This window comes from Microplitis mediator, chromosome 1 (assembly GCF_029852145.1).
Source record: "Microplitis mediator isolate UGA2020A chromosome 1, iyMicMedi2.1, whole genome shotgun sequence".
Lineage (NCBI taxonomy): Eukaryota > Metazoa > Arthropoda > Insecta > Hymenoptera > Braconidae > Microplitis > Microplitis mediator.
In genome coordinates this window covers 19,839,607-19,866,409 of record NC_079969.1, presented here as the reverse complement: position 1 = coordinate 19,866,409, position 26,803 = coordinate 19,839,607, and the positions used below count along the sequence as shown (strand labels likewise).

At 26.9% G+C, this 26,803-nt stretch overlaps 4 protein-coding genes across 4 annotated transcripts; 2 read left to right on the top strand and 2 right to left on the bottom strand.

The window, feature by feature from the left end:
• Nucleotides 1–1,925: 1,925 nt before the first annotated feature.
• LOC130672410 (uncharacterized) lies at nt 1,926–3,182 on the bottom strand. Its single transcript, XM_057476990.1, has 4 exons — nt 3,024–3,182; nt 2,588–2,921; nt 2,217–2,483; nt 1,926–2,112 (listed from the first exon to the last, which is right to left on the bottom strand). Exons 1-4 carry the CDS (start codon nt 3,180–3,182, stop codon nt 2,036–2,038), a joined length of 837 nt encoding a protein of 278 aa, XP_057332973.1. The 3' UTR covers nt 1,926–2,035.
• Nucleotides 3,183–3,613: 431 nt separating this feature from the next.
• Nucleotides 3,614–4,960, bottom strand: LOC130673324 (uncharacterized). Its single transcript, XM_057478300.1, has 4 exons — nt 4,740–4,960; nt 4,390–4,599; nt 3,934–4,279; nt 3,614–3,622 (listed from the first exon to the last, which is right to left on the bottom strand). The coding sequence occupies exons 1-4, from the start codon at nt 4,838–4,840 to the stop codon at nt 3,614–3,616; spliced, it is 666 nt and encodes a 221-aa protein (XP_057334283.1). The 5' UTR covers nt 4,841–4,960.
• Nucleotides 4,961–5,420: 460 nt separating this feature from the next.
• Nucleotides 5,421–7,460, top strand: LOC130673313 (uncharacterized). The gene is made up of 5 exons (XM_057478290.1): nt 5,421–5,485; nt 5,783–5,989; nt 6,053–6,386; nt 6,462–6,653; nt 6,740–7,460. The coding sequence occupies exons 1-5, from the start codon at nt 5,421–5,423 to the stop codon at nt 7,079–7,081; spliced, it is 1,140 nt and encodes a 379-aa protein (XP_057334273.1). The 3' UTR covers nt 7,082–7,460.
• Nucleotides 7,461–8,575: 1,115 nt separating this feature from the next.
• On the top strand, nt 8,576–10,072 carry LOC130671782 (uncharacterized). Its single transcript, XM_057475863.1, has 4 exons — nt 8,576–8,769; nt 8,856–9,134; nt 9,446–9,502; nt 9,593–10,072. The coding sequence occupies exons 1-4, from the start codon at nt 8,613–8,615 to the stop codon at nt 9,982–9,984; spliced, it is 885 nt and encodes a 294-aa protein (XP_057331846.1). The 5' UTR covers nt 8,576–8,612; the 3' UTR covers nt 9,985–10,072.
• Nucleotides 10,073–26,803: the final 16,731 nt, after the last annotated feature.

The window sequence follows — 26,803 nt, the reverse complement described above, 5'->3', positions numbered from 1 at the left end:
TAGTAAATTTCGAGATCTTTTTACTTTTCCGGCAAAACTATCAGACTTATCACAAAACGATACAGGATTTTTTTTTGTAGATAATTTTTTTCCCTACGAATCTTTGATAAACTTTTTTCAAATTCCGCATTGTTTTCTAGTTATTGTTATTGTAATGTGAAGCTGTTAAAATCAATCAGAACACTTTTTTTTTCTTAAGAGCTTCACATTAAAATAAAAAATGTTGCTCTCAGATGACAAACCCCAATATATATATTAGGGTGTGTCATTTTGAGGCGACTTTTTTTTTCAACAAAAAAACAGGCTGAAATTTCGCAGGAAGGTGAGAATAGAAGCCTGTTAAAAGCGGATCTCTAAATGTTAATATTTAGAGGTGCCTATTTCGAATTTTCCAGTTCCCATTGAAATAACATGGAAATAGGAATTTTTTATGTTTTTATTTTTCTAGCTCGACATTCGCACCTCATATAAATAAGTCCATAGCATATTCTTGTAGAGAATTTAACGCTCTACAAAAAAGGTCTCTTATCATTTTTTGATAAATCCATCCATTCGAAAGTTATTGGAGCTGGAAGTCTAATCTGTAATAAATTTCCAGATCTTTTTACTTTTCCAGGAAAACTATCAGACTTATAAAAAAATATCATAGGATCTTTTTTATAGACAATTTTATCTCATACAAATTATTTGTTATAAAGTTCATCCAAATTCAGCGTTGTTTTCTAGTTATTTTCATTTTAATTTTAAGTTCTCAGAATAGATTAGAAGACTATTATTTTTGCGAGCTTGGCATTAAAATGAAAATAACTAGAAAACAATGCGAAATTTCAAAAAACTTTATGAAAAATAATTTGTAGGGAATAAAATTGTCTATAAAAAAGATTCTACGACATTTTTTGATAAGTCTGATAGTTTTGCTGGAAAAGTAAAAAGATCTGGAAATTTATTATAGATTTGACTTCCAGCTCCAATAACTTTCGAATGGCTGGATTTATCAAAAAATGATATAAAACTTTTTTTGTAAAGCGTTAAATTTTCTACAAGATTATGCTATGGACTTATTTATATGAGGTGCAAATGCCGAGCTAGAAAAATAAAAAAAATAAAAATTTTTTTTCCCCATGTTATTTAAATGGGAAATGGAAAGTTAAATTGTAAAAAATCCGGAGTGAATCCGGATTGAAATTAAATCTGAATTTACTCCGGATTCACGCCGCCACTTGGAGTTCCGAAGTTTTTAAAAAAAATCACTCCGCATGCGTAATTAGGAGTTTTTTTTAGCGGAGTGATGCGGATTTTATTTCACTCCGGTCCGGAGTTTTAACATTTGGCTGACCCTGACGTCCTCCCGTGGAAAATAGATAGAAATGTAATTTATATGAAAAAAATTTATTAAACTAGTAAATAATTAGAAATAAAAAGATAAAAATGAATTTTAGGTTAAATCAATTGTTTTCAAGCCCTCCTCAATAAATAAAGCGGTTAGTTAGAAAAAAAAAGAAGGATTGGAAATTCGTACGAATGTAAATTTGTTCGAAAAAAAAACTATAGTAAAGGTATGTTACCCAGTGAAAAGTTACTAGACGGTGTTGTCGATAATGTAGCTTTCCCAAAAAATAAGTGAGTAAAACAGTGAACTGCTTATAAAACAGAATTTTATTTTTAAATTCTAATATAATATATTTCAATATTTATATCTTTAAAATTATTTTAATTGTCGTATAGTTAGTTTTTATTATTATTTTACAATTTATTATTATTGTGATTTTATTTTGTTGTTAATAATCGTTTTTATAATAATAAAAAACTTATAACTCAATATGTATTTTTCATCAAACTTTATTAACTTATACATTTTATTGCAAAACGCAAATATATATATATTAATGTTATTATTATTATTATTATTATTATTATTTACGGAAAAATTTTTTTTTAAAAGCTTACATGAGGTGCACAATCCAAACATTTGTTGTACTCATTAACAAATATTAATTAAATTGAAAACAGATATTAATAGATAAGAATTAAAATATTATTTATCTAGAACAAATATAAAGTTCTCATCATCATCTTCATTTATTGTTACGTATAAACTGTCATTTATTGCAACTAAAAAAAAAATATATTTTTAAAGGTAACATAAATATGATAAATATCTGACAGGCATGCGTTCAAATTTTATAATGTTATTTAAAATGATTACTTTTACTTACTATGTTTTTTAATTACGGCGTTCAAATGATTATCAACTTCATCTGTTTGACTAATAACTTTATCATCGACAAATATTTTAATCATTTGATGCGCACATTGAAGAAAACGTTTGAAATCAAAAACGTTGTTCCTGTATAACTCCCATACTCTATTGAGTACTTCTTTTCGAATAAAATATTCAATCCGTTGAATTTGTCGAACTGGCCGAGACATCATTAAAGAATTTAGTTCAGTTTTCATTTTTTCGTATTGTCTTACTAGGTGTTCTATACAGGAAATAAAATTATGATTAAATTGTATATATGTAATAATGAATACTATAATATAAAATGTAATAATGAAGGTCAGAGACGGATTACGCATGTTTCACCTGTAAATTGCCAAATTCGTGGGTGAATACCGAATTGCAATTTTAAGCATCGGTTGTATGCTTCCATGAAATTATTAGTTTTATTAATAAAACCAAATACAGAGAAGTGGATTGGTTTTACGCAGTTAATCCAGTATGATTCATAATACTCCAGAAATTTTTTAAAAGTCGGGATAAGTGGATTGTGCGTTGCAATTAACCAGTTGAATGCATTTTCAATCTCATTCGCAGGAAGTAATGCTAGAGCAACTATTTTTTTAAAAAAGTCTTTCCCATCATCCCAATTTTTCAAAATGTTAAGCAATCCTAACTTTTCTGCTTTTTTTATCAGAGCCTGAAATTCATAAAAACGATGTTGAGTTTTCAATAGAAAAATTCACCATCTAAATTGTTCTAAATAATAACTTTATATTATAATAATCAGTAATATATTTACTTGTATATAATGAAAATAACAACCCTTTATCATTGCGGTGGGATAATATCTTCGAAATACATTTCGTAGGCCGATTTCAAAATCAGTAGTTACTGATAAAACTTGAAGATTTGGTGTAGATTGTTTAAAATAATTAATTACTGCAGCATAGCATGCCATTGTTTTATGTGACATGAAACTCCAAGCTACCGGGAGTACCTGACATCCGGATGGTATTGAATAATAAGAATAAATATTCAATTAGGAAAGTTTGCAAAAACAAAAAAAAAACAATAACACAGGAGTGGTCACAAAATTTTCAAATGGCCACAATAATTTCTTAAAATCTTAATGTTTTCAATATTGAATATCGAAAATTCTCTGACACTGTATATTAATTTTAAATTATTTGTAAAAATTTTTTTATCACTTGGGTTTATTGATAGTAAATTCTTCGATAAATAATTAAAAAAATTTTAACTACTTACAGTAATTTTAAACAAGAAGTCTTAAGAACTACATTAATAATGTATGTATTAAAACTGAAAGATGTTATGCTACAACTTGGACACTAAAAGTATTTTTCTTAAGAAATTTACTACTAAGTCGATTTATTTGTACTGTTTTCAATTATTAAATTTGAAAAATATCAATAATGTTTAATGTAATCAGCAACAAAAATTTATTTTGAATATTTATTATGAAATTTTTTTATTTTTTATACTTAATGTAAGTATCATTAATTTTGTAAATTCTGAAAAGTTTCGTTTAATTGTAAATTTCATGTAAAAATTACACGAGAAATATATTTTTTTAATAAAATAAAAACTTTTCCGATTTTAAGAAATTTTCGGGCTTCTCTCTGATATTGCCAAATTTCCCAGTAATATGACCATTAAGAGTATATTATTCGATTAATAGTGAAACTTACAGTATCATCGAATGTCGCCATTATAGTGAAAAATTGATATATTTTATTTTTAGGCTCTTGTGGACATATTTTGTAAGTTGCATCAGCATATAGGTGAACACTTTGAAAATTTTGTAGCAAATTCGCATCAATAAATACAGTTGCTACTGATCCATCAGTTCCTCTAACATTAATAACAGTTAAATTACTATTAGGAGGAATAAAAAACTTCCTCCAGTAATCAGAATTCAATCGCTCAACATACTCTTGAAGCGTCTTAGGAACTGGTGGACGATTATTTTTACGCCACGTTTGCATAGTTTTTACAATACTAATATAGGGTACTAGTGTTGCTGCATCAGCGTGCCTATGAAAAGATGATATAATTACAAAATTTGATTTAAAAAATTTCAATACTATCGATAGCTTTTAATAGATATAATGTACATAAGTCAAAGAAATTTTTTTCATTCATACCTGATAGTTATTTCGTCATATATTAAACGTAGATCACGGTAGCTTGAAGTTACTGCTCTATAAAGATCACGTTTAAACGTATAAATAACATGATCATCGAAATTTCTTGCATGTTTATGATTTGTTGTTAACAGAACTCTTGACCCTTCAGTATTTAATATTCCTCGAGCTGGACATTTTTTGCTTATCCTATCATGACATTCAACATATCTATAAATGAGATAATTTAATATAATATTAAAAAAAAAATTCATTAATTAAAATTATTATGATATATTTAACAAAATAAATGATAATGTTAATAATAAAATATTAATTTTGGTTAATTAAATAAAGTAAATTAAACTTACATTGTATTGTTATCATCTGATTTTTTTGAACGTGAGTAGCAGAATCCATCAAAAAATATTGGTTCATCCGTTTTATGTTTCTTTGGACCGAATTGAAACATTTTTACGGTAATTTAAGATCATAAATATAAATAAATAAACTGTTTGCAATTATTAATATATAGATAATAAATATTAAACGTATATAATACGGAATCTCTTCTCTCTATTCGGGTTGCTTCAAATTGCGGGACAGTCAATAATGAATTAAACTTTCGCGAGTAAACAAGAAAACAAAGTAGGGTACTGTATTACCGACAAATATAATAACGTAATTAGTGTATATGTAAATATTTTATACTTTAATTATAAATTTATTAAATAGATTTAATTTTTTATAAATGTAAGACACAGTTTCACATTTGAAAAAAAAAAAAAAATTGTTGTATTAAGCTACTCAATATTTATTCACATTTTAAAATTAATATTGAAAGATGAAAAACTTTTTGTTAGGATTGTACTAAATTCGTTAAAAATTTCAAATAAGTTATACTACTACACAACGTAAGAAATGCCGATTTACTTTTGTTTTTCATGGATATTTGCGTATGTTCCCAGTATCATTCTCGTCTAGAGTGTTTTTCACAGCGTTGTGACGACGTAAATTAAATAACTTTTAATTAACATTATAAAATTAAAAAAATGGCAAATCTTATCCGTGAAGGCGGATTTTCCTATTTCATCGAGCACACTATTAATGATCGAAGGTAATTTTCAATAAAATTCTCACATGTTTTATTCTTCATTTAGCTTATATAAAAAAAAAAATTGTGAAAGTAAAAACGTAAGCAACTAAATATTCGATAATCTATAATTTTGTAGTTTTCAAAAATCTTTAAATATAATTCTTATATTTGAACATACTTTCGTAATTGTATGATTATATAATAATAATTAAAATTAAAAAAAAACGAAGTACTCTCAGTGTAATTAAAATAATTTATATCTATTTTTTTTAATTTCATAGTTTACGTAAAATAATAAAAATGATTCATCTTTTTCAGATATATTCATTGCACTTTAAGATTATCAAAACGATGCCCAGCCCGTGGAATTAAGGAAGGTAACAATCCAGTCATATTAACTCGTCCACATCGACACGCAGTCAATGCAGTATGTGAAGTTCAAGAAAGATTCAAATCACAACTAGTAGAAGCCGCAAGACGTTCTTTTATACCATTAAATCAAATATACAGTGAAATCGCAACTTTGTAAGTTTTTTACGAAAATTGACAAAATTAACTTTATAAAAATTTATTTTTATGACATTTTAGATACCCTGTAAATATAAGCACTGCTGTTCCTTTCGGAATTATTGGGCGTCATATGAATATTGCGCGTAGTAGATTTGTTCCTGCAATTATTAACACGTATGATCAATTAAGACATACACTATATGACCCAAACTTCCGTCTTCTGAGACGTTATGCTGATGACAGTATGATTGAAGTTGTAATTGTCAATAACGACGCCATTATTTTAGGTGATCCTAGATTTATCACTTCTTTTGAATTCGACACAATTTTTATCAGTACGACAACGACCGTGATTCCAGTGATAAATAACACACGTCTATTGACGTACGTTGCTGCTCAGTACAACAACAATGTAAGTTTTTTATAAATTTTTATTAATTAAACTATAACCAAACAATTTTATACTCATAAATCTTATGTTTTACAGATATTTCCAATAATAACTATTCTGTGGTCCGAAAGAAACCAAATTACTTCTACAGACGTTTTTAACGAAATCCGTCGGGTATTTATAACTGGTGATTTAGCGGTGATTTATGCAGACTTCGATTTAAGACTTTGTGCTCAAAATGCTTTTCCAAATGCACAAGTAATTGCAACATACGACAGCTTTTGTCGTGTAAGTCAATATTTGAAATTAATAAAAAATGAATAAGTATACTCTTAATAACAGACTTTAAATTTTAATTCTTTTTTATTTATTAGATTATTCATCAAAATGCTCAAAATTTGGATATTAACATTGGGAACATTTCGAATCGCGAATTTATTCAACAAGTCATGAACATCATACTTCTACCTGCAGACGAAATAGACAATGCTTTTCTTGAGTTAGTTAATCATTTACATCCCGTGGTACGTGATGAACTCAATCGACTCATCAATTACATCAACAATGTGTGGATTCAAGAAAATGTTATGGATTTAACAAGCTTATTTAATACTCCGATGGGACTCACCCAGGTAGGAAAGAACAACTGGGCAAGGTTTGGACCAAGCCTTGGCCAAGCGTCACTAGGATTATGCAAGGCTTGGCACGTGCCTTAGCTGAGCATTGGGCCAAGGATTGGTCCAAGCCTTGGATGATAGCCATGTCCCAAGCCTTGGGAAACAAAATATCAAGCCTCGGCCGAGTCTTGGGAAACGAAAAATTGAGCCTTGGCCAAGGCTTGGGAAACAAAAAATCAAGCCTCGGCCAAACCTCGGGAAGCAAAAAATCTAAGGCTCACCCAATGCTCGATCTAAAATGTTATTATTTAAATTAATAAATATAATTAAAAAAAAGTTTGATCACAGTTTTATCGACATTACATTGAATTGTAATTAACTAATTACTAAATTAATGGGAAATAACGAATAAAATTATTTGGGGGCTATCGGGGTTCGAACTGAGATCCTTCTGATTACTAGGCCGGGACGCTATCCACTGTGCTAAATCTGATGTCCAGATAATCATGATTTTTTTGCTTGTTAATTATTTAAATACAATTTAATTCAGAAATATTAGATCGTAAAGATGAGGTGAAATGTAGTTTTATTTAAAGAACTTAAAATTGTCTGATGAGTAATGACATATTTTTATCAATTTGTAATTTTATGATTTGATATAAATGAATAATTTAATGCAAAATAATCTGTAATCTAAAAAATCAAAAAACACGTTTTTTGGGTTCACAATAATGACAAATAAAAAATATCGAATTGTTATTTTTTATTAAATAACAAATAGTAATTAAGCTAATCGAGGGGAAACGATTTATTACACCTAAAAAAATTTTTTTTGAGTATTATAAAACCAAAAATAATTGTCAAGAGAAAGAAATATATTCTTAATGTTGAAAACAATTTAATAAAAAAAAAAATTATCATTTTTTGGAGAGGGGCCTCTCTGCCCCACAAAAAAAAATTTTTTTTTGCCTTCGTATCCACCAATGATGTGAAATGTAATTTTTCTTTATGTATATTACATATAAAAAATTTGAATTTAATGAAATTTGATCAACTTTCAGAATTTTTTTTTTCAACTTTTTTAAAGGATACCCCATTTTGCCCGCCAAAAATAAAAATTTCATATTAACTAAAGTTTTGTGCATAGCAATAACTAATTAAATGAAAATTATTGTATATCAAATAATTTTACTTTTTAAAAAATTTCAACTCTTGATATTAATAGTATACTCGGTAGACCGTTATGCCCTGGTCTTCTCTGTATACATATATGTATATAGATACATGCAAAGTTGATAATTTTAATATTAAATAAAAATTTAACCCAGGCTGAGGCATTGGCCAATGGTCAGCTGCCAAGGCTCAGCTTGACAAAAATTAAACTATCGGACCTAGCCTTGGCCGATCCTCGGGCCAATGGTCAGCGGCCAAGGCTCGATTTAACAAAAATTAAACTATCGGGCCTGGCCCTGGCCGAGGCTCGGGCCAATGGTCACTACCCAAGGCTCGGCTTAATTTAATGAAACCATTGGACCAAGCCTCGGCCTAGACTTGGGCCAATGGTTAGCTGCCAAGACTTGGCTTAACGTAATCAAACCATTGGGCCAAGCCCTGGCCGAGGCTTGGGCCAATGGTCAGCTGCCGAAGCTTGGCAAGTGACAACAGGGCCAAGGCTCGTCCTATAGTCAGCCTTGGCGATTCCTATCTGGGCACTAACGTGGGAATTTTATTAACTCGAGATTTTCAGAATCGTTTAGGTGCAAATCCAACAATTTGGGAGTTTTTGAGTTAGTATGAAATTATTTTAAATGAATAATTAAAAATTATTCACGAGTAATTTTATAATTCTAATAATTAAAATTTGCTTTTTTAGAAAAATACATTCTGTATATCAATGCAGCCAAAAGTGATCTAAGAAAATTACAAGAAAATCCTGTAGCAGTCATTACTCGATTCCCTCGAGCTCATCATTTATGCATTGAAAAATTATTATTAGTACGATTATGGAAATTGTTGACACGTCAAGAAATAACTGCTAATGAATTTTTAGAAAGAATGATACACCTACAACAAAACTACTTTAACGATTTAATACATAACTCTGAATTATTAATTGATGAGCAATTAGTTATCAACGAAGTACAAAATAATGGTAATATATAAATAATTATCAACTAACAATTGCTGTTATATATTAAAACTCTAATAAAGAGATGGTATAAATAAATAAATATAGGCATTGCACTAAATATGCTTAAAATCCCATATTATTTATAAAACAGTATATCCCAAGCGGTATGATACATTTTAAATTCATATTTTTCATCATTTGTAAACAAAAAAAAATTAACTTATTTTATGTTGTTTGGGATGATGTGTTTAAAAAAATATTTAAAGTTTAATAGTATAAATTTTAATAATTAATTTTTTTTAATATTAAAGAATTTGATTCTTTACTTCCAGAAAATCAAGAAGTTGGTGTTGGAAATGAAAATTTAGAAGTCGTAGCCGACGAACCTGGTGAGTTTCTCCTTTAATAGTCAAATTTAAGTCTCAATAACTTTTTATTTTTTTGTGCATGGCCATATATACCTATCTACCTTTTCTTAGGTCAAAACAATTATCGCCCGATGATTTGTCAACTCTGTAATGAACATCCAATTGGAATTGTTTGTGTACCCTGCTTACATGTTCAGATGTGCTCTGTGTGTTCTCAATCCGCACAAGATGCAGCAAATGCTGAACATCGAAGACTGCAGTGCCCTTTTTGCAATCAGCGAGCAACGTTTCATGAAGGGGAATTCCGAGAAAATCCCAATGGCGATGAATTCCCATTTATGATATGCGAGATATGTAATATTAATACTATTAATATTATTTGTATCCCGTGTTTACATATTTGCGTCTGTCAAATGTGTTCCAATGAACGGACTGCTCGGGGAAATAACAATTGTCCGACTTGCGATCAAGATACAGAATTTCGACGAGCATATTTTCCTTAATTAATAATATTACATTATGAATAAGTTTTACTATTATACGACGTATAAGTTAATAATTAAGTGAAAGTAATCATTTTAAATAACAATATAAATAGGGGTGTGCGAATATCGTTCGAATCGAATCGAATCGAATATTAATATTCGATTCGAAATCCGAATCGAATAATTCGAATTTTCGAATTATTCGAAAGTTCCCGAATAATTCGAAAAAATTCGAATAATTCGAAAGTTTACGAATAATTCGAAAATTTTCGAATAATTCGCGAATAGTTCGAACAATTCGCGAATTATCGAAATATCACTGGATTTTCTATTGTTTCCAATTTGAATTCCATTACATCGTGTATCAAATACTCTAGTTACGAATAGTATACTTTTTGATTAAAAATCAATTATCCGGAGAAAACAATTGCTCAATTTCAATGTATGTTCATCTCTGTTAGTAACATAAAAAATCTAGATACTATTATTGGCAAGAGATCTTTTCAATTCATTTTGGTTTTTATAATTATCGATTTCCGTTTGAAAAAAAAATAAATAAGAAAAAGATTATACATGAAATATTTTAAAATTCTCTATAAAAAAACTCGTAGAAATTAATTTCGAGAATTTTAAAATATTTCATGTGTAACCTTTTTCTTATTTATTTTTTTTCAAACGGAAATTAATAATTATAAAAACCAAAATGAATTGAAAAGATCTCTTGCCAATAATAGTATCTAGATTTTTTATGTTACTAACAGAGATGAACATACATTGAAATTGAGCAATTGTTTTCTCCGGATAATTGATTTTTAATCAAAAAGTATACTATTATTCGTAAGTAGAATATTTTGATACACGATGTAATGGGATTCAAATTAGAAACAATAGAAAATCCAGTGATATTTCGATAATTCGCGAATTGTTCGAACTATTCGCGAATTATTCGAAAATTTTCGAATTATTCGTGAAATTTTGGAATTATTCGAATTTTTTCGAATTGTTCGGGAACTTTCGAATAATTCGGAAATTCGAATTATTCGATTCGGATTTCGAATCGAATATTAATATTCGATTCGGAACGAATAATTCGTAAGTTCGAATTATTCGCACACCCCTAAATATAAAATTTGAATGTATGCCTGTCAGATATTTATCATATTTATGTTACCTTTAAAAATATATTTTTTTTTTAGTTGCAATAAATGACAGTTTATACGTAACAATAAATGAAGATGATGATGAGAACTTTATATTTGTTCTAGATAAATAATATTTTAATTCTTATCTATTAATATCTGTTTTCAATTTAATTAATATTTGTTAATGAGTACAACAAATGTTTGGATTGTGCACCTCATGTAAGCTTTTAAAAAAAAATTTTTCCGTAAATAATAATAATAATAATAATAATAATAACATTAATATATATATATTTGCGTTTTGCAATAAAATGTATAAGTTAATAAAGTTTGATGAAAAATACATATTGAGTTATAAGTTTTTTATTATTATAAAAACGATTATTAACAACAAAATAAAATCACAATAACAATAAATTGTAAAATAATAATAAAAACTAACTATTCGACAATTAAAATAATTTTAAAGATATAAATATTGAAATATATTATATTAGAATTTAAAAATAAAATTCTGTTTTATAAGCAGTTCACTGTTTTACTCACTTATTTTTTGGGAAAGCTACATTATCGACAACACCGTCTAGTAACTTTTCACTGGGTAACATACCTTTACTATAGTTTTTTTTTCGAACAAATTTACATTCGTACGAATTTCCAATCCTTCTTTTTTTTTCTAACTAACCGCTTTATTTATTGAGAAGGGCTTGAAAACAATTGATTTAACCTAAAATTCATTTTTATCTTTTTATTTCTAATTATTTACTAGTTTAATAAATTTTTTTCATATAAATTACATTTCTATCTATTTTCCACGGGAGGACGTCAGGGTCAGCCTAACATTTAAATTAATTTATATTAAACTGTTGAACAGCGTGTGGGTGCGAGTGCGTGCGTGCGGGTGTCTGTGTGCGCGTGTCTGTGGATGTGTGTGCGTGCGTGAGTGTGTTCGGGTGTGTGCATACACGGAAAGAAACGGACCTCAAAATTTGCTAATATTTTTAGTCGTCAAATAAAAATTATTTTCCGAAGAGAAATTTACAATCCAAATCAAAAATTACTATTATTAATGGGAAGTTACATTTTTTTGTTGATTCTTACAATCAGTATTGTAAATTTTACGATTAGTAAAAATTATAATGCAGATTGGTAAAAATTGAATAAAGAATGGTAATAATCCATAATTATTTTACAACGGTCATTCTGGAAATAACAATATTCAAAAATCTCTTTGATAATATTACAATTCTGAGTTAAAAACATTTGTAAGAGTAGAAGTTGAATATTACAATTCATTATCAATAAATAACTATAAAACTTATATTTATTTTTATCTATTCTATCAAATTTAGTAGACAAAATAAAAAACATTAGTATAGAGTAGGTAGTAATTTTTATTTGGAAACAACAGAAAAGTCACACATGACTCAAGTTATGTTTATATGAATTTCGCAAAAATTATTCATTTACCCTGATTAAAAAAAAGTATTTGACAGGATTAAAAAAATTTATATCCTTATGAATGCTATCGAATCTTGAAAATATGATTCAGAAGGATTTAACACGATTCAAATTTTTTAATTCTGTTAAATACTATTTAATCCTGAAAACATGATTTAACAGGATTTGAAATGATTTAAACTGTTAAATACTTTTAAATACTATTTAATCCTAAAAATATGATTTAACAGGATTTAAGATGATTGAAAATTTCGAATACTTTCAAATACTTCTAAATCCTAAAAATATGATTCATAATAATATAAGGTGACTCAAAATTTTGAATACTATTCAGTAATTTTTCATTCTAGAGGTGTTATCCACAGTGCTGTATTACACACTTGACAAGCGGTGTTAATTGTATTAATTTGAATTCAAATGAACTTGAGAAAATTAAAGACATCAATAAATGATTGATTCTGTTATTAGCATTGTAGTAAATTATATTATTGTTCACAGAGTCAAGAGACCATTAGCGGTATACCCACTAATATCAGGGCGATAATGACTTCTTTTGGTAAATTAAAAAAAATCAGAAGTTAAAATTTTTCAAACTTAACTGAAATTGTTTTAATTTTTATATCTCAGTTTTTTATAACTTAATTCTTTGTTGAAACTTCAAAATTTTTTTTGCTGTCATCCTGTTTTTGGTCTTGTTAATGTATTTCTAAGAAATTTGAAAAAAGTTTATTTACTTTCTAACATTTCTGAATGCGGTAAATCCAAAAATTTTTTAGACTTTATAAAATTTTATAAATCATTGTAAAATCACCCTGTGGAAAAGCTCTCATAAATTCTGATAAAATATTGAATATTTTTTATGAGAATCTATGAGCTTCGAAAATATCTATGAGATTTAAAAAAATTCTCATATGAATTTTTATGAGAATCTATGAGTCAAAGCTTTTGATGTTTTCCTATCATGATTTCCGTACTAGATTTTTAAAAGAATGAGTAAGATTTTTTAATTTATGAGATTTTGTGACTCGAATTCCGCCAACGATTATGAGATTCAATAAGTACTTTCATTTCTATAAGATTGTTACAGTTTATTCTAATGTATTTTCAATAAGAATTGATCAGGCGAATTCCGATGTTATAATACTTACAAAATCTCAATAAGATTATTTTTTTATACGAAATTTTCAGAATTTATAAGTTTTAGTAAGAGTTATCCTAGGAGATAATATCTTATTGAATATCATAAAATATTTGTCATATTTTATGAGAAAATATTTAACATGTATTTCTTCGAAATTTTATGAGATTGAATCAGGAATCACATGGACAAATGCAGACTTTTTTCTCCTAAAAATTTTATGAGAATTAGTAAGAAAATCTATAATCGAATTAACTTGTAAAAACTTAAAAGATTTAATTTTAATTTAAAAGCTATGTGATTTATGAGTTTTTGTAAGTTTTAGTTAGAAGGCTATTACTTATAAAATATTATGGAGTACTTATGAGATTTTATAAATAATTTCCATTCACATAAAATATTAATTTTATCAGATTCATTCAAAAATAATTGCTTAACTTCATTTTTGTTTTATAAGAATTTACACCCAAAATACTAATATTATCACTATTTCTTGTACTTTAAGTATTTTAACTGTTCTGAGATGAGTGAAAATATAAGTTTTTATGTGATTTTTTACAAACCCAGTAATGTATCTTGCCCCATTTTTTTTTTTTTTTGGTGCAAGATACATTATTTTTTTGTAGTGATATTGCATTTTTTTGGTTCAACAGAATAAAATTTCTCGGAACAAGTACTATTCTTTTCACGCAAGTTTTTTTGTATTCTCCGACCAAAATAACAAAAGTTGTTTAAGCCAAGAGAAAAAATTTCTCGGGAGAAAAGATCGATATGGAGAAGGGGAAAGTCACCGGTGCTAGGCAGCAGCAGCGGGAGTAGTTCGGTGCTCGCCACGAGATCGCGCCTACGATTTGTAGTGTCCCTGGTAAGACATTTATTTCAGAAGTGTTATATTCCAAATTTCAATACGATTTTATTCGAGTACTCCTGTCATTTGACAGACCAACAAGTACCTGTTTGGGTTGTACTATGGTATATCCCATAATACATCATGACTTTAATATTTAATATTAATGTTTACTTGAGTAATTTTTGATGAATAAATAAACTGACTCAATTTCATAGATTTTTCGTGAATAGATTGCTAGGGATTTTCCGCGTAAATACTCATACAAATATTCTTGAGTATACATAATAGAAACTTTTTGAATTCATGCTAAAAAATTCAATAATTTAGCATATAAACTATATGGAAAATAACTGTACTCACATTGATTAATCAGTATCAAATCTTGTATGATTACTTTAGAAATCGTCTCATACAATCTTATTCATTTCCAAAATCTACTCAATTGTAAACTTTACATTTTTCGAAAACTTATAAATACTTTTAATTACAATATTACAGCTTCTGTTTCTTATAGATTCTGATAATTTATATAAGAATTTTAAGAAAAAAATTTTTTTGATGCACCATCTATGAGAAAATAATTGTATCAGAATTTTTGAGATTTTTCGTGGACAAATACTGATCGTTTTCTCATAGCCAATTTTTTTTTATGAGATTTTATAAGACCTTTTCCACAGGGCAGTTATTCCGAATAATATCATACATTATTCGATCATATCTAAATTATTTGAAAAAATATTGATTCCACCCGCACAGCTTAATATTCACTCAGAAATTCCCATTAGATAGAATTTCTTAAAACTCAATTATATAAAATTTTATATAATGACATAAAATTATATAAAAAATTTTAGACAGAATGTATAAATATTAGGGTGGGCCAAAAAAAAGTGACTATTTTTTTTTTCTTTAGTTACAGTGAAAATATTGTTTGAGATGATGAAAAAAAAATTCTATTGAAATTTGAGCTCTTAATATTAATATTAAGAGGTGCCTATTTGCAATTCTCCATTTCCCATTTAAATAACATGGGAAAAAAAATTTTTTATTTTTTTATTTTTCTAGCTCGGCATTCGCACGTCATATAAATGAGTCCATAGCATATTCTTGTAGAGAATTTAACGCTCTACAAAAAAGGTCTCTTATCATTTTTTGATAAATCCATCCATTCGAAAGTTATCGGAGCTGGAAGTCAAATATATAATAAATTTCCAGATCTTTTTACTTTTCCAGCAAAACTATCAGACTTATCAAAAAATGTCATAGGATCTTTTTTATAGACAATTTTATTCCCTACAAATTATTTTCAATGAAGTTCTTTGAAATACCGCATTGTTTTCTAGTTATTTTCATTTTAATGCCAAGCTCGTAAAAATAATAGTCTTCTACTCTATTCTGAGAACTTAAGATTAAAATGAAAATAACTAAAAAACAATGCGGAATTTGAATGAACTTTATTTTAACAAATTTGTAGGAAATAAAATTGTCTATAAAAAAGATCCTATGACATTTTTTGATAAGTCTGATAGTTTTGCTGGAAAAGTAAAAAGATCTGGAAATTTATTATAGATTTGACTTCTAGCTCCGATAACTTTCGAATGGATGGATTTATCAAAAAATGATAAGAGACCTTTTTTGTAGAGCGTTAAATTCTCTACAAGAACATGCTATGGACTGATTTATATAACGTGCGAATGCCGAGCTAGAAAATTAAAAAAATAAAAAATTTTTTTTCCCATGTTATTTAAATGGGAAATGGAGAATCGCAAATAGGCACCTCTTAATATTAATATTAAGAGCTCAAATTTTAATAGAATTTTTTTTTCATCATCTCAAACAATATTTTCACTGTAACTAAAGAAAAAAAAATAGTCACTTTTTTTGGCCCACCCTAATAAATATGTATTATTATATATAAAAATAATAGAATTATATATATTTATATAAAATTCCATATTTAAATATATGATTATAGATATTTTTGTATTTATTAAATTAGAAAGATTTATATAATTATATATATTTATATATAATTATTAGGGTGGTCTTTAAAAATTAAATTTTCTCTGACACTCCATAGAAAGCTTTTTTTTAGTGAAAAAATACGTGAGGAATTTAGTTTTTTCGTTTTAAATAAAAAGGACACGTGCCGAAGGACGATCAAAGTTCATTTTTCGATACAATCGCGGTTTTTTTCAAATATCTCATGAAATATGCAGATCAGGGGGAAACACCACAGAAACAATTTTGTAGGAAATTAAATCCTCGACAAAAAAGGTCATGTTCATTTCTTTAATAAAATGTGTATTTATGAAGATATTTTTAAAAAACTTTTTTAAATCTTATGAATTGAGCGTTTTAAGGATTACAAATTTTGAAAATAACATTTTTCCAAGTATATAGAAACTGTAACAAGTATAAATAATTGATATGTTACGAGTTACGAACTTGTCTATATTTAAGAAATATCGTTCTTATCATCATTCGTTATTCTTAAAATGCCCAATTGATAAGATATAAAAAAGTTGTTTTTAAATATCTTCATAAATACACGTATTATAAAAAAAAAATGAACATGACCTTTTTTGTCAAAAATTTAATTTCCTACAAAATTGTTTCTCTGGTTTTTTCCTCTAATCTGCATATTTCATGAGATATTTAAAAAAAAACCGTGATTGTATCAAAAAATGATCTTTGATCGTCCTAAGGCACGTGTTACTTTTACTTAAAACGAAAAAACCAAATTTCCCAAGTATTTTTTCACTAGAAAGAAGCTTTTTATAGGGCGCCAGAGAATAAAATTTAATTTTTAACGACCACCCTAATAATTATATATTTCTATATACAATTAAACATAAAATTTTTTAAAAAACTAGATATAATCATATATAATTATACAAATTTATATAAAATTATATAGAGTTTCACATACTTATATATAATTATATCTAATTACATAGAGATTTTTTTCCTGTGCTCAAATACTTTTTTATTTCATAAAATCACGATTAAAAATACTTATTAGAGATGAAAACTTTTTAACTTCCCGCTGAGAAAATTAAAAATTTTCAAAAATCGAGGTTATTGTTTTTATTTCGTTTTTGGAAAATAGAGTTTTCATCAGATCTCGATGTTTTGAGATCCTAGGAAGTTTCCTTGACTATTCCCACGATGGTGTCTGGCTGTCTGTCTCTGTGTGTGTGTGTGTGTGTGTGTGTGTGTGTGTGTTTGTTTATTGTAAGTTATCGTTATCGAAAGAAAGCCGAAAAGTTTTTGTTGGAATTACTTTGAAAGTCCTAGCTCGATCAATTCAAACTTGAAAATTCTTTGTGCGGCTTAAAAAACTGCGTCGAATCCCGCCAATCGCGTGAAAATCAGCTCATTCCTTCAAAACTTATGGCGGCTTGAATATTCAAAAAATAGTCTTTTATTAAACTTCTATCAGATCTTTGAGCTCGAAGAGCTCAAAAACGTAATAACTGCAATTTTGAGAGCTTCAGTATGAAATTAGTGGGAAGTTGCAGGTGTGGACTTTAGGATCAATCGTTTTCCTAATTTTCCTTGAACTAAATTCGAAGTTGAATAAATTAAACTTTATAAGTCAAGTGGATAATGTGATAACTAGAGCGAAAAGTGTATTAGGTTGTATAATAAGGCTAAGAAAAGATTTCAAGCAGTTGTAAACCTTACGACAGCTGTATATGACGTTAGTTAGACCCATACTGGAATATGGCACGGTGATTTGGTTACCTCATTATGCGGTACACGTTGAAAGACTGGAGGCTGTCCAGAATCTATTCATCAAGTGTATTGTCAAGTATTGGAAAGCAAAAGGTGCAGTGATGAATGCTGAAGATGTGAAAACCAGTTTGGGGATCATGAAATTATTTCATGATTAAAAGTATTCGATAGCATCAAAAATTTTAAAGGCTAGGTGAATCCTTTTATATCCTGAAAAAAAATTGAAATGGAAACATTATTTCAGGATTAAAAAGAATTCAATAGCATTAAAAATTTCAGATACTGATTAAATCCGTTTATATCCTAAAAAGGTTATGAAATAAAAAAATTATTTCAGGATTAAAAAGTATTCGGAAGCATTAGAAATTTCAAATACTGCACTGAGAGAAAAAATTACTTTCACAAAAAAAATTAATTCTTGATCCAAGAAACAAATTCATTGCAAATTTTCAATAAAGTTCATTTTTCATTGAAGATCCCCTCGCGGAATTGCCATAACGGTATTTCTACGGTATTTTCCGAGTATTTTTTGGGTATAAGTATTATTACGGTATACCCTAGGTATAAATGCGGTATGTTTGTGAAATTTTATTACCGTATTAATACCGTAAATATATTGTGTTGATACCAAATTTATATAGGGACTGTACCGTATTTATACTGTGTTTATACCGTATTTACGCTCTCGCTATACCGTATTTGTACAATGATTATACTCCATTTATATGGTTTTTATGCTGTACTTAAACGTCGGTTATACCGTATTTATACGGTTGCTATACCTCATTTAAACAGTGGTTACACGGTATTCATATAATGTTCGCACCGTATTTAAACGGTATTTATGCGGTATAAATATGGTGGTTATGCTGCATTTATACAGTGATTATGCCGTCTCACTCTTACAGGCTGAAAAATACTTTTCATATCTTTCAGTTTTATTAACAAACAATCTTCAGATTCTATAACAGATACAATATGTTTTACTACTACTTGCATTCTTAAATGGCTCATCTCTTCACTATGTTCTGCTTTCAATTTTTCAATAAAAAAGTACAGCTATAAAAATGAACTAGTTCATTTTTACTTTCACAAAAAAATTGTTTTCAAAAAAATTTCTCTCATTAACAAATAAAAACTCTTGAAACTAGTAAAAATTTTTCAATTTAAACATGAAAATATGTTTACTTGAGGAAAAAAAATTTTGATTCAAGATTAAAACTTCAAGATAATTATTTACTTGGTGCAAGAAAATTTTACTTTTCCGAATCGTTAAAACAAAATTTCTTGAATCAGGAATTGTTTTCTTGATTCGAGTTAACTGTTTTTTCTATGTAGTAATGATTCGCAAGAACATCAGATAATTTTGAAATACATTTAGGATCAATATTAAAAACTAGGATTATTTTATGATTAAAAATTACATTCTTCAATTGAAACATGTCTAAACACTGCAGTGTTTATGTCGTATGGGTATTTTGACATAAAAGTCTTTTTTTAGCTCATCAAGTTCTTTATTTGTACATTATAAGAACCTTCACGCGTCTTTTAAATTTTAGTTTCTCTACACAGAAAACACAGTTAACTTGAACTAAGAAAAATATTCTTGATACAAGAAAATTTTTTTTAACGATTCGGAAAATAAAAATTTTTTTACATCAAATAAATAATTATTTTGAAATCTTTACTTTGAATCAAAATTTTTTTTCCTCAAGTTAACATATTTTTATGCTTTAGTCGAAAAATTTTTAATTGTTTTAAAAGTTTTTATTTCTCAAAATAAGAGATATTTTATTGAAGAAAGCCGTGCCAGGTTATTGTAGCAATATTGCATTTTTTTGTTTGAAAAAAATAAAATTTCTTGGAATAATTACTATTTGTTTAACAAAAGAATTTTCGTATGCTCCAACCAAAAAAAAAAAAAGTTACTCAAACCGAGAGAAAAATTTCTTGGGAGAAAAGATATATATGGAAGAGAGGGAAGTCACTGGTGCTAGGCAGCAGCAGCGAGAATAGTTCGGTGCGCGCCACTAGGTAGCGCCTACGATTTGTAGTGTCCCTGGTAAGAAACTTATTTCAGAAGTCTTATATTCCGAAATTGTGACCATTTTGGCGCGGGTACTCCTCCGTTATTTGATAGAGTGATAAGTACCTTTTTTGATGGTAATATAGTACATCCTATATTACATAATGACAAAAATATTTATTATCAATGTTTCCATAAATAATTTATCTCTGAATTTGAACTTGAGCTTTAACAAAAATGTTTTAATCAAAAGTCTATAGAATCTCTACTATATGATTAAAAATATACGAGTGACATAATACATTGTAAAGCAATATAAATAATTATATCGAGCCATTTATCATTAATAATTATATATAGTTTTTTTTACCATGTACTGGATAAATTCCGTATAAACACCTCATTAAATCAGTAGAATTGTTGTGTGAACTCAGTAGAAATGCCGTATAAATTCAGTAGAAATGCCGTATTATTACGCTAACAATGTGATATTATTACGGTAGAAATTTCGTATTAATATCATATACATGAAGTATTAATCTTATAGAAATGCCGTATTAATACAGTAGAAGTACCGTCTTATTACGGTAGAAATAACGTATTAATACGGTAGAAATGCCGTATAAGCTTCGTATAAACGCAGTATAAGCTCTGTAGGAATACCGTAATTAAATTTCACAAACATACCGTATAAATACGGTAAAACTACTTGTTATCGACTACGTGTATGCTCTTTTAATACAGTGTTCAAACCGTATCATGAAAACCGCGAGGGTCGAATTTTTAATCTCTTTTGTAGTTATTTTATAAGAAAAAAAAGTTTTCTTGATGCAAGATAATATTTGGATTAAAAATTGACAGTCTTCAACTACAATTTCAAATATCTGTTGACAAGCTACTTTTCATTCGTGTACATATTTTATTGATTACAATGGTATTATAATCTTGATTTTGTATGAAAGTTATTTATTAATAATATTGATCTTTTCTTTTTTTTTAAGTTCTTGATAATCGGTTCAAAAATCAGTGAATTTCATTGGAATGTCTGTATAAGCCCGAATTTTATGTATGCTTATTCTTATAAATGATTGGAAGTTACTTGAAAATTATCATTTTTCATCAAATGATTTTATTTCTTGATACCAATAATTTTGAAGTCATCAACATGAAACAAAATGGTTTCAATAAAAAGTTGAGTATTTGTAGAAAATTTGCATTTTCTATAAATAACTAATGTTGATTGAATAAAACCAAACTTACTTGTTATCAATAATTTTATTTATTCTATTAAGAAAATATTTTCTGAGGAATTGTAAGAAACTATTTAGTAACCACTTAATGAAACATTATGCAAATCATTTACAGTTTTCTTAAAATGTATTAAATTCTCAATTCAATCGATTTGACGTATTTTTTCAAAGTAAAACTACCCTGTGGAAAAGCTCTCATAAATTCTGATAAGATATTGAATATTTTTTATGAGAATCTATGAGCTTCGAAAATATCTATGAGATTTAAAAAAATTCTCATATGAATTTTAATGAGAATCTTCAAGTCAAAGCTTTTGATGTTTTCCTATCATGATTTTCGTACTAGATTTTTAAAAGAATGAGTAAGATTTTTTAATTTATGAGATTTTATGACTCGAATTCCGCCAACGATTATGAGATTGAATAAGTACTTTCACTTCTATAAGATTGTTACAGTTTATTCTAATGTATTTTCAATAAGAATTGATCAGGCGAATTCCGATGTTATAATACTTACAAAATCTCAATAAGGTTATTTTTTTATACGAAATTTTCAGAATTTATAAGTTTTAGTAAGAGTTATCCTAGGAGATAATATCTTATTGAATATCATAAAATATTTGTCATATTTTATGAGAAAATATTTAACATGTATTTCTTCGAAATTTTATGAGACTGAATCAGGAATCACATGGACAAATGCAGACCTTTTTCTCATAAAAATTTTATGAGAATTAGTAAGAAAATCTATAATCGAATTAACTTGTAAAAACTTAAAAGATTTAATTTTAATTTAAAAGCTATGTGATTTATGAGTTTTTGTAAGTTTTAGTTAGAAGGCTATTACTTATAAAATATTATGGAGTACTTACACGGAAAAAAATTAATCGTGAATGCAACATGATGCAGTTTTGGTAAATAAACATGATGAAATCATGTTGCATTCACATGATTTGTCATGTTGCATTCACATGATAGTCATGTTGCGGTAACATGAGAAAATCATGTGGCATTCACATGATTTGTCATGTTGCATTCACATGATAATCATGTTGCGGTAACATGAGAAAAATCATGTTGCATTCACATGATTTGTCATGTTGCATTCACATGATAATCATGTTGCGGTAACATGAGAAGATCATGTTGCATTCACATGATTATCTCATGTTACCGCAACATGATTATCATGTGAATGCAACATGACAAATCATGTGAATGCCACATGATTTTCTCATGTTACCGCAACATGATTATCATGTGAATGCCACATGATTTTCTCATGTTACCGCAACATGACTATCATGTGAATGCAACATGACAAATCATGTGAATGCAACATGATTTCATCATGTTTATTTACCAAGACTGCATCATGTTGCATTTACGATTAATTTTTTTCCGTGTATGAGATTTTATAAATAATTTCCATTCACATAAAATATTAATTTTATCAGATTCATTCAAAAATAATTACTTAACTTCATTTTTTCTTTTATAAGAATTTACACCAAAAATACTAATATTATCACTATTTCTTGTACTTTAAATATTTTAACTGTTCGGAGATGAGTGAAAATATAAGTTTTTATGTGATTTTTTACAAACCCAGTAATGTATCTTGCCCCATTTTTTTTTTTTTGGTGCAAGATACATTATATTTTTGTAGTGAAATTGCATTTTTTTGGTTAAACAGAATAAAATTTCTCGGAACAAGTACTATTCTTTTCACGCAAATTTTTTTGTATTCTCCGACCAAAATAACAAAAGTTGTTTAAGCCAAGAGAAAAAATTTCTCGGGAGAAAAGATCGATATGGAGAAGGGGAAAGTCACCGGTGCTAGGCAGCAGCAGCGGGAGTAGTTCGGTGCTCGCCACGAGATCTCGCCTACGATTTGTAGTGTCCCTGGTAAGACATTTATTTCAGAAGTGTTATATTCCAAATTTCAATACGATTTTATTCGAGTACTCCTCTGTCATGTAACATACCAACAAGCACCTGTTTGGGTTGTACTATGGTATATCCCATAATACATCATGACTTTAATATTTAATATTAATGTTTACTTGAGTAATTTTTGATGAATAAATAAACTGACTCAATTTCATAGATTTTTCGTGAATAGATTGCTAGGGATTTTCCGCGTAAATACTCATATAAATATTCTTGAGTATACATAATAAAAACTTTTTGAATTCATGCTAAAAAATTCAATAATTTAGCATATAAACTATACGGAAAATAACTGTACTCATTGATTAATCAGTATCAAATCTTGTATGATTACTTCAGAAATCGTCTCATACAATCTTATTCATTTCCAAAATCTACTCAATTGTAAACTTTACATTTTTCGAAAACTTATAAATACTTATAATCACAATATTACAGCTTCTGTTTCTTATAGATTCTGATAATTTATATGAAAATTTTAAGAAAAAAATTTTTTTGATGCATCATCTATGAGAAAATAATTGTATCAGAATTTTTTAGATTTTTCGCGGACAAATACTGATCGTTTTCTCATAGCCAATTTTTTTTATGAGATCTTATACGACCTTTTCCACATAATATATTATGAACAAGAAATATTTTGATTCATTACGATCAAACAATTTTTTTTGACATATTTAATCGATCTTGTTCAGATTATAAGTTCTAAAAACAAACTTTTATGATTTCACATAAAATATTTAATTTTTTAATTTATGTAATTAAAGTTTTTTTCAGACTTAAATGTATCGAAGTAAATTGATTTTATGCTTTATATTTAAAGTTATTTTCTTTCTTTTTAATTATACAATTTTCACGAGAATATTTATTCTTATCTTTTCAAATACTCATGTATTTGAAAAGATAGTTTCTTAACTAATAAAAATAATGTTTTCTTCAAATTAATTTAATATTAGGTTAAATAATTCACATCTTGCAATAAAACTCACATGTTTTCATCAACTGGACAAATTTATTTTAAGTACACAAGTATATTTATGTCATTTTTGTTTTAGCTATTTGATAGATATCAATATGTACTATGATTAAATTAAATGTAGGATATTAAAACATGTGATTTTATAGTCAAATAATTCATTTTTATCTTAGTCAATTACTTTTTTTACAAAAGAATTTAAAATACTATCTCAACGGTGTATCACTTTTTTTTAATGTTTACATCTTCATAAACTGTCAATTTTTTTTTTTATTTAAAACTATGATATATTACCTAGTTTTATTAATATTTAAGTCCACATATCAGTTTCTACTTATTATCAAAAAGAGAATAGAATTAATTGATCAATATCTTTGAAAATTTTAACGTCATATCCGATAGATATTCATTATTACGTTATCAAATATACATGTATATAATGCTCATATACCATAAAATTAGTAAAACCTTATAAAATTTAAGCTGTAGAACAGATATTTCAACCAAATCATAATTGTCAAAGATAAATTAATTAATTTCTCTATTCAAAAAAGTGTAGTATTAAATGCTAAAATTATGATCTGAAATCAATCAATAAATTCAATCCTTTTGATCAACACTTCTATACATCGATTATATAATTATTCTGTATACAATCCATACTTTTTATAAATAATAAAAAAAATTTGATAGCAGAAAAATTCTGTTTTTAACTCGATTAAATTATGTTTACTCTTAGAAAATTGTTATAAACATACAAAGATATAAGTTGTTAGAAAAATGAAGTAATTTCTAACATGAAACAAATAAATTAAACCATGAAATTTAAGTTTTACTGATGTCATACATCCATAGGTCTCACGAAGTATTTAAAAGTGTGATGAAAATGTTGAAATATCATTAAAAAAATACTATTATTTTGTAAAATTAATCTTTGTATTTTTATTAAATTTGTAAATATCAGATTATAATTATTTTAATCTTATATGAAGAAAGCATAGCCTACGTATAAAATATATATTATGTAATATTAATACAATAATACTATCATCAATATTAAAAGCAGTTCAATAGAATTATGAAATATTTACCTTAAACTCATGTGGCATTTGTTTGATAATATTTTACTCGCATATAAATTTATTTGGTAGTATATATATAAAACATATGATCTATCAAAAATTTTTAAGTATAAAATTAAATTAATAAACAAAGTAATATAATTATTTTAAACATAAGACTAATAATGAATAAGTATGTTTTTTAAGCCTTTAGTAGTTTATATAAATTTAATTTTATTGGTGACAAGAAATTATTTTTTTTTAACAGTTTACATATATTTTTTACAAATAAATATAATTTTCATTATAACTATTCGTATCATTTTATTGATATTTAATATTCAAGCAGATAATATGTAAATTATTTTATAAAAAAAATTAATTCTTGAACCAAGAAATACTTTTTTTGAGAATTTACAATAAAGTTCTTTCTTTAATGAAAAAATCCTAAACTTTTTTGTTGTAATTTTTTTAGAAAAACATTTACTCGATACATGATACTATTGCTTTAATTAAAAATTGACAAATTATTCAACCACACTTTTGAACATCTACGGTCAATAATATAAGTAGCCGAACGAAAAATTTATTGCCGTAGATATTTAAAATTTTGATTTGAAGTAAACTGCTGATTTAAATTAAAACGTTAGTTCAGTATTGAGTAAATTTTTTTTCTGAAAAATTACTATAAGAGAGTTCGTGATTTTTACAATGAAAAATTAACTTCATTGCAAATTTATAATAAATTTATTTCTTAGTTCAAGAAGTTATTTTTCTTCTAAAATTTATTTTTTCTACCAGTGATAGAATTAACTGATGGTATCCCGGGAAAAAATGATTTTGCCTAATCATATATGATTATATATGTTCATATATATGATCATATATGATTATATATAATCATATATGAAGTTATATATAATCATGCATGATTATATATGGGGTCATATATAATTATATATAATTATATATGACCCCATACATGATTAGATCTGATCATACCTGGCTGTTATAAGCCCATATATAAGTCTATATATAATCAGATCTGATTATATATAAGTCTATATATAATTAGATCTGATCAGATCTGATTATATATAAGTCTATGTATAATTAGATATGATCATACTTGGCTGTTATGACCCCATATATAATCATACATAAGTCTATATATGATCAGATCTACTTATATATAAGTCTATATATAGTTAGATCTGATCATACCTGGCTGTTATGACC

What these genes read in the sequence shown, in the direction of transcription:
- LOC130672410 (XM_057476990.1), bottom strand. Translation starts at nt 3,182, where the DNA reads ATGGCATGCTATGCTGCAGTAATTAATTATTTTAAACAATCTACACCA. An exon ending in ACGAATTTGGCAATTTACAG is followed by an intron (nt 2,484 to 2,587) that starts GTGAAACATGCG and finishes TTTCCTGTATAG; the next exon opens with AACACCTAGTAAGACAATAC. An exon ending in CGCCGTAATTAAAAAACATA is followed by an intron (nt 2,113 to 2,216) that starts GTAAGTAAAAGT and finishes TTTTTTTTTTAG; the next exon opens with TTGCAATAAATGACAGTTTA.
- LOC130673324 (XM_057478300.1), bottom strand. Translation starts at nt 4,840, where the DNA reads ATGTTTCAATTCGGTCCAAAGAAACATAAAACGGATGAACCAATATTT. An exon ending in TCAGATGATAACAATACAAT is followed by an intron (nt 4,600 to 4,739) that starts GTAAGTTTAATT and finishes TCTCATTTATAG; the next exon opens with ATATGTTGAATGTCATGATA. An exon ending in TATGACGAAATAACTATCAG is followed by an intron (nt 4,280 to 4,389) that starts GTATGAATGAAA and finishes ATCTTTTCATAG; the next exon opens with GCACGCTGATGCAGCAACAC.
- LOC130673313 (XM_057478290.1), top strand. Translation starts at nt 5,421, where the DNA reads ATGGCAAATCTTATCCGTGAAGGCGGATTTTCCTATTTCATCGAGCAC. An exon ending in CACACTATTAATGATCGAAG is followed by an intron (nt 5,486 to 5,782) that starts GTAATTTTCAAT and finishes CATCTTTTTCAG; the next exon opens with ATATATTCATTGCACTTTAA. An exon ending in CTGCTCAGTACAACAACAAT is followed by an intron (nt 6,387 to 6,461) that starts GTAAGTTTTTTA and finishes TATGTTTTACAG; the next exon opens with ATATTTCCAATAATAACTAT.
- LOC130671782 (XM_057475863.1), top strand. Translation starts at nt 8,613, where the DNA reads ATGGTCAGCTGCCGAAGCTTGGCAAGTGACAACAGGGCCAAGGCTCGT. An exon ending in CAACGAAGTACAAAATAATG is followed by an intron (nt 9,135 to 9,445) that starts GTAATATATAAA and finishes CTTTACTTCCAG; the next exon opens with AAAATCAAGAAGTTGGTGTT. An exon ending in AGTCGTAGCCGACGAACCTG is followed by an intron (nt 9,503 to 9,592) that starts GTGAGTTTCTCC and finishes ACCTTTTCTTAG; the next exon opens with GTCAAAACAATTATCGCCCG.